This window comes from Haliaeetus leucocephalus, unplaced genomic scaffold (assembly GCF_000737465.1).
Source record: "Haliaeetus leucocephalus isolate CR32 unplaced genomic scaffold, Haliaeetus_leucocephalus-4.0 Scaffold395, whole genome shotgun sequence".
In the NCBI taxonomy this organism is placed as follows: Eukaryota; Metazoa; Chordata; class Aves; order Accipitriformes; family Accipitridae; genus Haliaeetus; species Haliaeetus leucocephalus.
The window spans coordinates 5,008,993-5,023,604 of NW_010972831.1; the positions used below are offsets into that span (position 1 = coordinate 5,008,993).

At 37.8% G+C, this 14,612-nt stretch overlaps 1 protein-coding gene across 3 annotated transcripts in view; it reads right to left on the reverse strand.

Annotated features, from left to right (window-relative positions):
* NCOR1 (nuclear receptor corepressor 1) overlaps positions 1-586 on the reverse strand; it is a 61,115-nt gene extending 60,529 nt beyond the window's left edge. For all 3 annotated transcript variants that reach the window (XM_010573699.1, XM_010573698.1, XM_010573701.1), the window contains exon 1: positions 406-586. In XM_010573699.1, coding sequence (XP_010572001.1) covers positions 406-513 — 108 coding nt within the window. In that variant the 5' untranslated portion in view covers positions 514-586. The remainder of the gene's footprint in view (positions 1-405) is intronic.
* Between the last annotated feature and the right edge of the window lie 14,026 nt (positions 587-14,612).

Here is a 14,612-nt window from a genome sequence, read left to right on the forward strand (position 1 = left end):
TCAACACAATCCCTAGTGAATTTATTTAACTACGAGAAACCAATGGTAAAACCAGGAAGTTTATATTAATTCCCCGCGATAAAGACACAGAATTATAAAACTCAGTTTTCTGTCAAAAACCAAGTAAAAAAGCAGATACATATATAATCTTGAAGAATCAAAATGCAATGCTTTCAGCAGAAAAAAGGAAGGCAAACCAAACCAAACCACAACTATCTACCTAAGGAACACTGGCAGCAGTGCTCCTCAGCAGGGCATATTGGTCTGCAACTCCACTGTTTTCAGATGTGACTGACTTGTATTTCATTGGTTTAAAAAAAAAAAAAAAATTAAAAAAATCCCATTTGGCATAGCAAACACCCGAATTACACTCTTGCTAAATTTGTAACCCTCGTGTCTCCTTACCTGCTGGTGTCGGGTGCTAGGAAAGGTGTACTGGACAGAGTGAGTAGGGTAACGACTCTGTTCTGTGCTGAATGCTCCTTGGTTAGGAGGGTAGCCTGAACTTGACATTATCAGAGAAGAAGTCTTCACAAAGCTGTGAGATCAAGACCAGCAAGCAATCATGTTTCTAGGAAACCGCCTAAAGGAAAAAAGATCACTGATAAGCACTGAAGTACCAGATGTACTCACAATACATTACAGCCATAGTCACCTAAGCAAAACAACCATTACCAGTAAAAGCTTTTTCCTGATGTATTTATTTAATAGGTTACTCTAGTCTGAAACATGTTAACGGGTCTTAAATGGGCTCAAAATGAGACATGTCAGCATTGTCTACCCAAAGATTTGAGGATTATATTGTCAGAATACATAATTTTACCAGTTGAATTAGGAGGACTTTAGGAGAAAAATAGGTCACCTTAAACAGATGTTAAAGAGGTTATAATAGTCTATAGATGGACTCTTTATTTACAGTAAATTTCCTTAGCACAACATGAAGTTCACTTTCATTTCTTCTACAGAGATTTTGGATTCTATGAACTGTTTCTTACTTTCAGATTCAGGTAGTCCTTGGACTGCTTTACTGAATGCCACTTACAGTTCATTAAGCCACAGTGTATTAGTCAGGCCCTAAAATACTTTTACCATCTAACAGCAGCTTTGCAGAAATAGTTAGTAAAAAAGGCAGTCACAAAGAAAAAAACCAACACTGTTTCAATTGACAGCATAGTTTGTCTCATATAGGATGCCAGAAACTGAATATACTATGAAGCCTTAAAACAATCCTGCTTAGTTGACATTCAATGACTACTTTACCTCTACTGTATTCTCCAGCTACAGATTAACACCAAACACTGAAATGCATACTGATCTGGGGACGATTTTAAACACTGAAAAAATCCAGACAAGTTCACTAACACAGTCCAAGCATCTATGAAGGTGTGTACACTTTCAGCTGCTGAAGATCAGAAGACATTGATTAAACACTGTTCCCATCAGTGCTTTAAGGAGGTAAATTATGGCTCTAACCAAAAGAGCAAGACATACATATTCTTTAAACACAAGATATTTCTCTCTGATAGCTCAAAAGATGTAATCATTGGAGCCTATGTATTAAATACAGAATTCTATCAGACCTGTAGCAAATTGTCAACCTCTGGTCCAGAGCCTAGCAGACATATCAGACCTTCAAATAAAGTAACTGTTGATCCCTGCCTAGATGGCTTCATTTCAAAGCACATTAATCTGCTGCCTTTCACAAACATCACATGTAAAGTTACACTTCTGAACTGCATTTTCCATTAGCAGTCAATAGACAAAATCAGCTCAGGAAAGGATCAGACACAGCAAGCTATACAAACAGATCTTAAAGTTTATCTGACATATTTTATCATTTGTGGTCTGGTTGGGGTTTTCCCCTCCACCTCTCCATCAAACAAAGCTTTACATATTGGACTATCAGAATAATGAGACAAATTTAAATTTACCTCTTAAACCTGATTTTCAAATATGAAAAATCAAAGAAAAAAACTACAGTTTCTCTTACACAGCAATACTACAGATTACTAGTTGTGTGCTTTATAGTACCTATATATCTACTATAGTACCTATAATTCATATCCAAGTGACAAGTTCTAACATAGAATTCTTCACCATTAACATTTATTATGCTTCATCATTCATACTCCATTCATTAGAGTACATCTTTACCAACTATGTGATGGTCTAATAGGTCTGAGTCATATGCTTTCCATTTAATCAAGGAACAGCATCAGAAAGCAAGCAGTTTTAGCTAATATACATTGTGACAGTTAGTTGCAAGCTATAGTACTTGAACACTCAAATGTATTCTTAAATCCAAGCTACAGCAAAAAGAAAACCTTTGATTTTTCTCTCAGTTTCTGTGAAAGTCCATGTGGAACTATAGCATATAGCTAACTGTCAGCTCAATCAAATGTTTACTAATGTGATAACTACTCCCATCACAGGTTGGTGAACATTTATTATTAAATGAACAACTGGCTCCACGGTATAAGGATGCTCAAACAATTTAAGGTTACAAAAGTACAAATCTTAGTGTGATGAATTGCTGATGCCCTAACTTATGCTACCTCACCAGCTTCATAGGCAGTCTTCATAAATATGTTGAAGATGGCTAACTGGATTTTATGTATATGTATGTCTGCTACACCTTCAAAACTTTAGTGAGGAATAAAGACAGTAATACCGGATCTGATCAAAGCTCTTTTAGCCAAATATGCTGTAAGTGACAAAGGCCAGCAGCAGGCATTTAGGGAACACATACCAGTACTCTCCCAACAAACTCTCCAGCCTTCTAGCGGCTCCCCAAGACACAGCTTGTGGCTCAGGGATTCCTTGAGTCAGAGCCTTTCTATTTAAGATTTCTTAATGGCTTTCTCTTCCATCGGTTTGTCCAGCTGTTTTCTGAATTAGTATAAACTCTCAGCATTCACAACTGCCTGTTGCAAGAACTTCTACAGCCTAGCGGCACTTAGCAAGAGAAACCATCAGCTTTTGTTCACTCTGGACCCACTACCTTCCTTTGATATCTCTAGTTTTCACATTCAAACAGACCAAACATCTATTTCATATTCTTTTTTTCCCTGTTGCACACATGATTCTGTAGACTTCTATCATATCCCTTCAGCCATACCTTTTCTATGCAGAAGAACCCTAGTCTACTTGGCTCTTCCTTGTCAAGCACTTCCAAACCTTCTCTAGTTCTGTGACACCCATTCTGAGGCATAGGGAGCCAGAAATGTATACCAGATTCTGTGAAAAGTATCAATAAATACTCATCCTGCTCTTATTCTCTTCCCTGACATGCTGACCAGAGTCAGGGAGATCTGAAGAATCTAGGGATGCAGAGGCAATGAGGAAAGCAACCACTTGAAAATCACACACAAATATAGGCCAACTACTGCATGATTCAAGGTCGTTTCTAGTTTCACTCTGTCAAGTTACATCTTCTCCTTATTTTCTTAATATTCAGTCAAACCTGCAAGTTGATCATTAACCCAGGTGCTGAAAGTTCAGTCCACACTCATTTTGTATGATGCTATAAAGGCTATTTCTCCATTCACAAGAACTTTCATGTACAGATTGTTAGGTTTGTGTTAGGACCATTGGTCTTAAAATCTTCATTGATATAAGAAACTTTGACAACCAACAGCAATGGGAGGTCCCGACCATCTCTCCAGATTCTGTGCTAGGTGTGGAAAGATGAGGGGGGAAAAAGGGGGCATGGTGCACAAGCATGAACATCTTTCACCCATACAACAATGTTAACTCCCCATCTCATAACCTACATGTTTTACATAATACATATGAAAATGCTCAGTCTAATGCCTTCTTACTGAGAACTGCAAGTATGATCATGTTCTTAGCACCATAATAAAAATTTTAAAAAAAAAAACAAAACAAAAGTGAAACAAAGAAAAGCTGCCAACAGAGGAAGGCAACTGAAACAGCATTAGAGGTTATAATCATGGTCAATAAGAGAGGTAGGAAGTGAAGAGAGGAAAGAAAAAAAAAGAAAAAAAAAGAAGTTATCGATGGTGGGGGTGCATTCTTCTTCCTCCCTGAGGGAACTGACACAACAGCAAGAAGAGATAAGGGTGGTAACAGCAGAGGAAAATACATGGTTACATATTGGCAATTACAACGCAGGGAGGGAACTATAGGATGGGGATTCTGCATAGGATCTCATTTCTTTCAAGACAAAATCAACACTGTAGTACAACATGTAAAATGACACTGAAGTACAATATTCCCTCCCTCTAAGACTCCTTTTCTTGTTACAGACATTTACATGTGCCTGGATGCTCTCCTAATTTGACCTCTCTACATGCCCTGCAGACTCCATCTTATCTCCCAGTCTCCTATAGTATGAGCTTGTTTACACTCTCTGCCATACTGGGGGCGGGGAGGAGTTTTTGCCAATATTTGCCAATAGAATTGCCACCAATATTCTGCTCATCTGTCCCTGTCTTACTACCTTAACTCTGCAATTGTGGATGTAAGTATTTGACTTCAACTCCTATTTCTCTGCAGGTAACCTTAGGACCTTCCATCTAAAAGCATCTGCCTCTCTCTTCAGCATCTGCTTCCATCTATCCAGCGGACACAGATTACTCTTCATCAGTCTATTTCTTGGTTAGTGAGGACAATGCCAGCTTCCTGCTGTAATGTCTCCAAGTTCCATACGTTCAGATTATGTTTAAACATGGCAGTCTTTTTGCATAAAATTGTAACTGTGTGTGTAGACTGCAAACAACCTCATCTGGGCTTTTGTCACTGCTGTATCCTTCCATTAGTCATGACAAACTTCTTGCTCTATTCAAATCCCATCAGAATCCTCCATTAAAGGTTCTCGCTATTAACTCTCTCTGCCTCTTCAATCCTTCCATTGGTTTCCTCTTCTCTGCTAGAACAGAGGTTGCTCATCTTCATTTTCAGCACCCTTGACAAATTACAATACAAGAAATCGGCTTCCAACTCTGTTCAGTCAATGCCAGCAAGATTCTATTTTTCAGACAAGTATTTTCATACCTTTTCATGTTATTCTGCAAATTTCAGAGGTTTCTCGTATAAATATTTACAAGAGCTGTTACAGACTTTGGAATTCTGCCTTAAATGTCTCACAAAGATAAAGTTAGGTCGTGAATACTTTCAAACAGCTGCCAACCAGGCTGGCAAATTGTCTGTCTCGCTGAATACTGACAATTAGAAGGGGCAGAAAGAAATACTTCTTGTTTTGTACTTCAGAACCCAGACCATTCTGCTATAGTGACATTCCATTTCACTGACATTCCCAGACTCTGTGGTAAAACATATAAGGGATGGGGAAACCCAGTAGTGTCCTATGGATAATATTTAAAAAAACATATTAAAATTACAGGAGAGGTAGGAGCAAAGAGACAAAAAAGAAACTGTTAAGTCTGGTGATACCTAGCTGAGAAAAAAACAGTGACAAGAGTAACAGTTTCAGGCCCTGGAAATGATTTAACAATGTTTATTTCTAGAGGTATGACAATATTTTTCTCTTTGGCCAGCTCAAACTACTGAACAGATCCGATTCAGACTTCTTCTTAAAAGCTACTGTTTGCACTTTCATTTGTCATATGCGGAGAATTTTGAGTAAGTTACAAATAATTTAGAACTTGATATTAAAAGGGCAACAGTCATAACGTAATTTCAGATTTGGTTTCTATGAGGCAATACTAATTTCAACAATACCTCTTGATCTCCAGATCTCAAAATGCTTCAGAAAGAAGCAGAAGTACATACTATCTTCAGTAGACACACGGGAAAATGAGTCACAGAAAGGTTAAGAAATCTATCAAAGACTACCCAGGAAATAGTCAATGACTGAATCAGAAATAAGACTCAAGTCTTGCGGCACTTTAAGCAGGCAAAAGCTAGCACTGCCCGAGAAAAGCAGTTCTTCACTTGGGAAAATACAGCAGGTTTAAAAACTGTGACTATTTTTAGCAAGCCAGTTCCCCCAAACCATTCAACGCATGGCCACACGAGTGTTTACGCCAGCAGAAGGGAAGGGGTCAAGAGGCCAGACAGACGGCAGTGTCACCTACTCACTGTTTGTGGAACCACGGCCCCACTTGCTGGAATACCCTGGCTCCTGCTCTTACATTCACCTTCAGGGATAAAAGACCAGTCGCATGGGTAGACTCAATTTTTCTTCACATATAAGAAACAAGCTAACACTTTTGCATTTAGAGTAATTTTCATGCCATCTTGAAGTACTTAACCAACATTTGCTAATTAAATTTCACATCCTTTGGGGAATTTTCCTCATCTTGTTTTTGAGCAAACTAAGTGTGATATAAAGAGTGCAAAGAATTAGATTACAGTCATGTAAGGCTTAAACCGAGTTGGGGGATTTTGTTTTTAAATCAGCAGCCTTCGTAAATTGACCTCTGATGTAACTAACCTATGGCAGAACAAGGAAGGCTCTGCCTTACGCAGGGGATCTACAATGAATCACAAAATTAATTCAGGGATATTTATTCAAAATTTACTCTGGTGAGAAAACGAAGAGTGAAGGGACTGTTTCAGCAGTGGTTAGAAAGGCTTCATCCAAAGCGTGATAACAATACTTGTGAATAATTCTTTCTGTTTCATTTTACAAAAAGGTAATGAAACAATGTCATGGAAAAAACCCAAACCAACACAGGCTGTATTTAAGGGCCAACCTATTAAAACACAATAACTAGATTTCATGAATTACAGACCTGTGTCTGTAGCTTCGAGACAAAACACTCCAACTCACATACAATAACACAAATTTACAAAGTTGAGAGTCACATAAGTAAAACCCTTCAAGTATATTGCTAGATTTGCAAAACAAATCTTCCTAGTAGTATTTTTATTTTGTCAGATAATCATAAATCTGTTCAAACACTCAAGCAAAAACATCAAATTTGCATCCTGGGGATATGCCACACACAAGAAAATACGAACATGGACATTTCTGACAGAATTCTAAAAATAGATTAATGGGTCTAACCTCCATATAAGAAGTTATTTATTCAAACTAATAGATACAGTAAAAGGCTAAGTATTACTTACCATCTAGAACTCCAGTGGTCAGCACATTAATGGTATCTTTACAAGCTAGGACTGACTTAGCAGTCTAAAAGTCTTAACTAAGAAAGCACTAGGCACTTCAAGGGCAGTTATTAGTCCTTCAGTCACTGCCTTAATATCCAATTATCAGCATAGTCATATGGCGGTTATTCAGAAAAACAATGAAAAAATTTTAGTGACAAAGAAAAGTTTGGGTTCAAACTCATCTATGTCAACCTTATACAGAGTTCTGCAAAGCATTGGGGTATGGGATGGGATAGGATGGTAAGTGAGAAAATTAGCTACAGGAACATTAGATAGGACAATCCTAAAAGATACAGGCTTTTCATTCAAGAACCTACCAGAAGGTTGATGCCCGAGCAGATTTAAGATAGTTTTGTGCTTCAAAACAAGAATCGAAGGAAGTGTATTCCAGCTACAATATCCAAGCTTACAGGTGTGCTTGTAAGTATGAAAATCTGTTAGGCACACCCCCCAAAAGATGAAAGATTCTTTGGAAGTTACAAGCAAAAAACATTAATAGGTCAACACTGAAATTAAAGACAATTTAAGTAACAGCTATTTAAGCACGTTCCAGAATACTGTGCTTCCCATTCTTGCAGAACACAGACATCATCCTCAAAGCTCAGGACCTCTTTCCACACCTTCTTTAATCTTTTTCCACTCAGTTCATATTACAGAATACTCTGAAGCTTGTAGTCAAAGCACATGGGCATACACTATTACAATGAATAGAAACAATGAACATATTTTCACCAAGTTGAGAACAACTAACTACTGAATTTTCCATGACAATTCTGCATGTGCAAATGCCTTTTCTTCTTCTGTGACAGACATTTAAAATATACTGTAAATTCCTGAGAACTTTAATCTCACATAGTTGCACTCCCTCTACTCACAAGGTTATTGACGTAAAAATTGCTATTTCTATCCCTGCTAGAAATACAGTAAAAAAATTAACGTCTCTAAGGCTGTCTTTACTAGGAACACTAAATAACCTTCTCTCCTTTGATTATTAACTTCATATGAATCAAGTCATAAATACAGCAATGGGGGTATTTGAAAAAAGTTGCTAAGAAAAGCCCAAACATCTGAATTTGACCCTTCTCTCACCCTGAAATTTCCACTAGCATACAATATCATCTTATTTCTGAATGTCCAAAGCATTAACTCACAATTATGCTATACAGTGTCTGACATATTCTACATGACATGGAAGCATGGTATACTTTAATTTAGCCAATTACAGAAGTGACAGAAGTCAAGGAGCATTACAGCCATCAATTCAAGATGTCACATTTACTCTATACTAGCAAGACTTTTCCATCTGCATCAAGATAGCTAAAAAATTAAAACAGGATTTTATACTTCAAATTTTAATAGAAACAGATTTTCCTTTAACAGGCTACCAACTCTGTAAAGTAATAGCTTTTGGAACATTAAATATTAAATAAGTATTAAAAGAGTACCTCAAAACTATTTTTATTGCCATTCCAAAAGGTGAATATTGGTTGCATACTTGCATATGCAATTTACAACCAAACTGCTGCGAAATCTCAGGATCACATTGTTGCACTTCATCTTTAAATAACAGTTTCTCTCTCTCTCCTGCTAGGTAACTACAAATACAAATAGAATTTGTGCTCTACCAAAATGGGGTTGATCAAATTCAGCTGACAAGATACTCTTCTCCAGGAAATTCTATTTTAATCTCTTCTGTAATTTATGAGCTTAAAGAAAAGTTGCTAATACACGATATCAAGACCCAGGCTATACACCACTTTGCTATATTATATGGAGGATTGTAACAGGAAAAACTAAGACTACATTAACATCTTAGGAAGTTTCTAATCAGATACCCACTTGTCTCGCAAAAAAAAAAAAAAGAAAAAGAAAAAAGAAAGAAAAAAGGGGGTGCTGAGTGCATACATTTCAAAGAAGAATACATATTTTCAGCATCCACTCACCAGTTAACACACCAGGGTACAGAGAATCCCTGAGGGAGGAAACCTCCTCTTCTGAGATTTATCGAGGAATAGCACTTATTGATTGTGAAGGAGCCAATCCAGCTCTCTTCTGCCAAGGAGGGTCACAATAACACCAAAACTATCCAAAAGAGGTAGGAGGAGGTGCTCCATTCAGAAATAGAAATTAAGGACATAGACATTTCTTTGACTAAAAGTACCACTGAGCAATGATTTAAACCAAAGAAGGGTACAAACCTTACAAGGTTTTCTGGTTTTAAAAGTATATCATAGAAAAGTAGATAGCTTATTTCCTAAAGACATTTAAAACATATTTTGGTTTTCACAGCAACAACAGCTTCTTGTTCCTGGTTGTCCCAATATAGCAAATAGCATGAAGTTAACATACGCCACAAAAAAATTTCATGAGCCAAAGACCAGAAACCAAATCTACAGAATTGAATGTCCAAAGCAAACCCTACAAAGTCCAAACACTGCGCAGATAAGGTCTCTCCTTCACAAGGGGAGACCGCTTTTTTCTGTAACTGCAGCAGTTCCCAAACCCCAGACATCTACCTCATCCCTTTTGAAGGGCCCCATTCCAGCCACCAGCGTAATTAAACATCAGCTGAAGCATTCAAACTTCACCCACAAAACTATAAGGTGAAACAGAAACCAACCCAAGGATCCTCCAATGTACCAGTATGTAGCATGCAAGAAGTTCAAGAGATGCTACGCAAACAGTGGTGATAAGAACTACAACAACCCTCCTTGGCAAGCCATCCTCACTCATGAGTCAGTGTCCAACAGCTCACTGAGGTTTACTCAAATTCACCTATTTCCTCTCATTTCACCTATGATTTAGAAATAACCACAATGATCTCAAACTTCATATATATCATACACTACACATAAAATATTCCCTCAAAACAACAGTTTTTGCATCTCTCTCTTGGACTGAAAGCATAGGCACTTTAAAAACAGCTACTCCACATGAATTTATTCCTCCACTGTTAAGTCTGTCTGCAGGTAAAACTGCTTTTGACATCATCTAACATGCAAGAAATTATGTGGTCACAGTTTTAAGTTTCCAGCCTCTTCTTGTAGTTCATTCATTATCAAAAGTGTATCTGTAGTGGCAGCTTTTTAAAGCAGCTTTGGTTTGGAAAAGGAAATATAACTTAACTAATCCATACTGATTAAACCCATAGCTCCACAAACTACAATGTATTATAAGAGAAACCACATACTATAAATAAGGGTTCAGGACAAACTAAGTATCAGCCTCATCACTCTCCTCAGTTGACTGGGTTCAGATAAAATCAAGTCTAGATTTTGGCTAAAAATACAATAAGGTAAAAATAAGAAATTTTTTTTTACTGTATCTAAGAGCAATGCCTAAATCTATTCAGATACTGCACAGGAAATGCACCAGGGCCTTCTGGAAACAAAGTTTATTGTTACTACATTTATGATTAACTTTGAGATGTTCTACTTCACAGGGAATGCAACAATACATAGAAATATAACTCCGACTGAGACTCACACAACAGGCTCTATGTCACAGAAAAAGGCAAAGAATGGAAGAGATCTTGAACTATGAATGGTGTAAGTTAGCCTTTATATCTGTGGAAAAAAAAACCAAAACCAGAACTTCAAGGTTCTAGATATGCGAAGTCTGATCTTTGAGACCATAGTGACACATCAGCACCTATACAAATAATGGCTGTAATGGAACATGTAAGTGACCACATTTATTAAGAAAGGTTTTGGGAATAACATTCCAAGAAAGGTAAACCATGAAATTACACTGATTATATGGGAGAATTCTCACCTTCCAGCCACCTCTTCTCTGTCAATACAGCATTTCAGATTGCATAAAAACAGAAACAAGATTTGAAGACTATGAACCTGAGACAAAACTCTATAGTGGATGACCAAGTATATACATTTTTTTCAATTTAAACTAATTCCTCTTCCTTTTTTTCCCCCCCCAAAACTACTATTCATGAGGTGAAGGGTACAGCTGAACTGTAATAATATACCTGTCTAGTTTGTTGAACAGCACTTGAACTTACGTGCGCTTAACCTCCTAACATTGACAAACAGGACAGCAGTAGGTTCCCTAGCTGATTTATATTCACATTTGGTAGACATCTTCCTTGAAATGTGAATGTATTTTAATCCATTCAGGAGAGCATCCACTTTTCAAAGCAGCCCCAGGTTCTGCCCAGGATCCCCACCAGTAACAGCCCAGCAGACATTTCACGTGAAACGTGTGGCCTGTGCCCTGCAGCCAGGGAACGCTACAGCGGCTGTTTTCAACTCTCAATGGGACAAGCGTGCCTCTGCCTTCATGAAGACTACAAAGAGAATTAGCCAAATGCACGTTCCCTGCAGCACAGTGTAAGGCACAAGTGAAGGTATTAAAAGAAACATTGTATAAGTTTAAGCATATTTTATAATTTACCTCATCATTTTTCATTCATAGGTTTTCTTCCCCTCGCCATCTTTGTGAACGTATTTTCATTTTCAGTTTTACCCAAGACTAGTCATTTGACGTGCACAGAATTTTTAAGTCCTGGTCAACAGTTTGTCCAGGTAATCTGCCTGCATAAAAATTTCATTTCCGAATTTTTTACTCCTGAGGGTTATGAACAATAGGATTTTTCAGAGATGGCTGATGCATCTTTGTACCAATACAGTATCTTAATTTTGCAATACCCTCTGTAATCATAAGCAGGTCACTGACTTCAAAACCACATAGACCAACATCCTCCTTAAGCCTGAAGAAAAAAACTACATATCAAATCAGTCTGGGAGTGGCAACATTACATGAGTGGTTTAGACATGAAGCTATTCAAGGACATAGAAATCTCTCTTAGGATACTGGGAGGAAACATAGCTCCAAGGTAAGACTGAGCTCTCTGTATGCACACCAACTCACTAAACTTAAGCCCCAGTAGGCCCAGACTGCGGTATTCATTTAACAGATGGTGGATAAACACTGAACTAGCATGAAAGAGGAAGGGAACATCACAAAACATCATTACTAGATGGAGAATCATTGAAGGAGAGAGAAACTAAAATGGAAGATATATTCAGCATGTTCCTGGCTATCTGCATAATTTAGAAATAGCACAAAGTAAATATTTACAGACAGCAGTCCTGCATAGGTCAGAATTTTTATCTGGAACATTTACAGTAGAAAGACAAGGTAACATGTTCAGTTAATAGCTTGTAATCTGAAACACTGATTCAGATTTGACTGAAGAACATAAATGACTTGAAGAGTTCAAGACTGGCATCCAGGAAATGTTTGTTTGCATTATGAAACCACTGTCTGGTTACTAGTCTGTTCTCAAGATTGTACTGTGTTGCAGTGCACCTGCATGAGGCGTAGATCCCTTCCAGCTTAAAGAATTGTTAAAATCTTAAATTTAAGTAGCTACACACGCTAGAACTCCAAATAGTATTTTTGATCATGCAAGAAAACCTTCACTAAAACCATTTTGTAGGCAATCATAAAAGAAGAGGAATAAAATGTTTCACCAAAACTTCGGCTAAAAGCTTTGAAAGAGTAAGTTAAATGCTGGTAGTAAGAACGTAACACAGAAAAAAAAGAAAATATTTTTCTCTAATACAGAAGATTTTTTCAGTTACTTTTATGGATTTAACAGTAGTTGAAGCAGAGTCAGCTTCCCTTCCCTGTAAGCATCTCTCACTCATGCTGTAACTGAGAAATGAAATAACTTAGAAGATGCAGTTAGAGAAGCACAAGAACTGTGGAAGGGGACTAAAGGGGTGGAAATGAAAGGAAGCTTTAGAGTCAGTCCCTACTTTTACCAGTTTTTGAGTTTTCTAGGTCCCTTTAGATCACAATGAAAAACATATATGCCCAGAAAGATCAACTAAAATGAGTGCTCGTAGAAGATAAAGTGTATTTAAAATAGATCATCATCAGCACAATATAGAAAAGTGAATATACTCTGATTTTGTGCATGTAATTTCAATCTGGAGAGTTACTTTTAATTGATTCGTACAATAACTAACAAGCTAGAGAGAAGTAACACTTGAGGAAGCAAACACTTGTAATGTCCTCTCCACACATTAAAAATGCATATTATAACTCTTAGAAAGAAGATTTCAAAATGCTGCTCTTTGCCATGTTTCAGTAACAAGTTTAGGTATTTTAGTGACCAACATCAAACAGTATATTTCAAATAGGCAAATTACGTGGCACATAGAGCACAACAGAACTTTTTTTTCCTTAGCAGCCTATACTACATCACAAAGAAAAGCGACGTCAAGCAAAAATTAACCATGCTTTCGCAAAAAGGGTCACTGTAGTTGGCTTGTTTCCTCTGAACTTTTGAATCCTTGGGATAAGCACGAAGGTCTCTTATCCCCCAACACAAGACACTAGATTTCAGCTAACTAGAAATCCACTTCAAATATTACATACTTCCTTTCCAAATGTCAAGGTTGTTTAGTTAGTCAGGAATAACAACATTCTGCAAATAAAATTCCAGTGCAAAATTACAACAGGTCTGCACAGTTCTCATGTGCAGTGACACAACGCTATGTGTCCACTTATTCAGGCACTTACGCTGTGCTTGTGGCCATCCTACTTAGCACAGTAGTAATGCTTTTTATAATAGCACCGTTTTTTCTCCCCTCAAATCACACTGCCTAGGATAAAAATCCCTACCTGAGCTCTAGCAGTTCATAACTAGAGTGCTATACCTAAAAATACTGCATAATACAAGAATGCTGCCACAAAACAAAGTCTTCAGAACTGGACATCGTCTTCTCATTGTAATAAGTTGTCCTTTTTTTTTATTCTTAGGTTACACCAATATTTACAGTCATGAAAAGGTAATACACGTGTTAAGACCATATCTGTTAAGAAGAAACAGGTTTTGGACAACAATAGATTGTTGAGGCTACTTACTTACTTACTTGAGTCTGTCTAACACTAGCAGTCCATACGTCCATCTAGAATCTTGTCTAACTGCAACTGACTCCATACCCACAGTTTTTTTAAATACAGAACAATCGTTAAGTACAAGGTTCTCTACCATCAAGTCAGAATAATTCTAGAAAAAGCCACTTCCATTGTGCCCTCCAGCAGCCCACATATGACAGGAGCTGGGGATGTTTACAGGTCCTATATGAATAATTCAGCGTCAGCATCAGCAACAACTCCCCACCACTGACAACCTCAACGTGGGGCTGGAGCAGGCGGCCGTAAATGCACCTCCAACACGCGAGCTCTGAAAGCAGGACACCTTCAAGAACTAAAGCACTCCTGCCCAAGCGTCCAACCGGCCGATTTTGAAGAACTGGCCCTTTTATTTATTTATTTATTTATTTTAAACTTGCACTTTTCCTACTTACAGGACAGGGATCAACACCCAACACACCGATGCTCTGGGATTTCTCCAAAAACTTCCCCGCAAGGGCCACCTCTCACGGCCACCCCCCACCTCACCGTCCCCTCCGGACCTTCCCGCACAGAAACAACATAAATGAAGAAAAAAAAACCCCGCGGGCACTGGGCAGCCCCCGCCC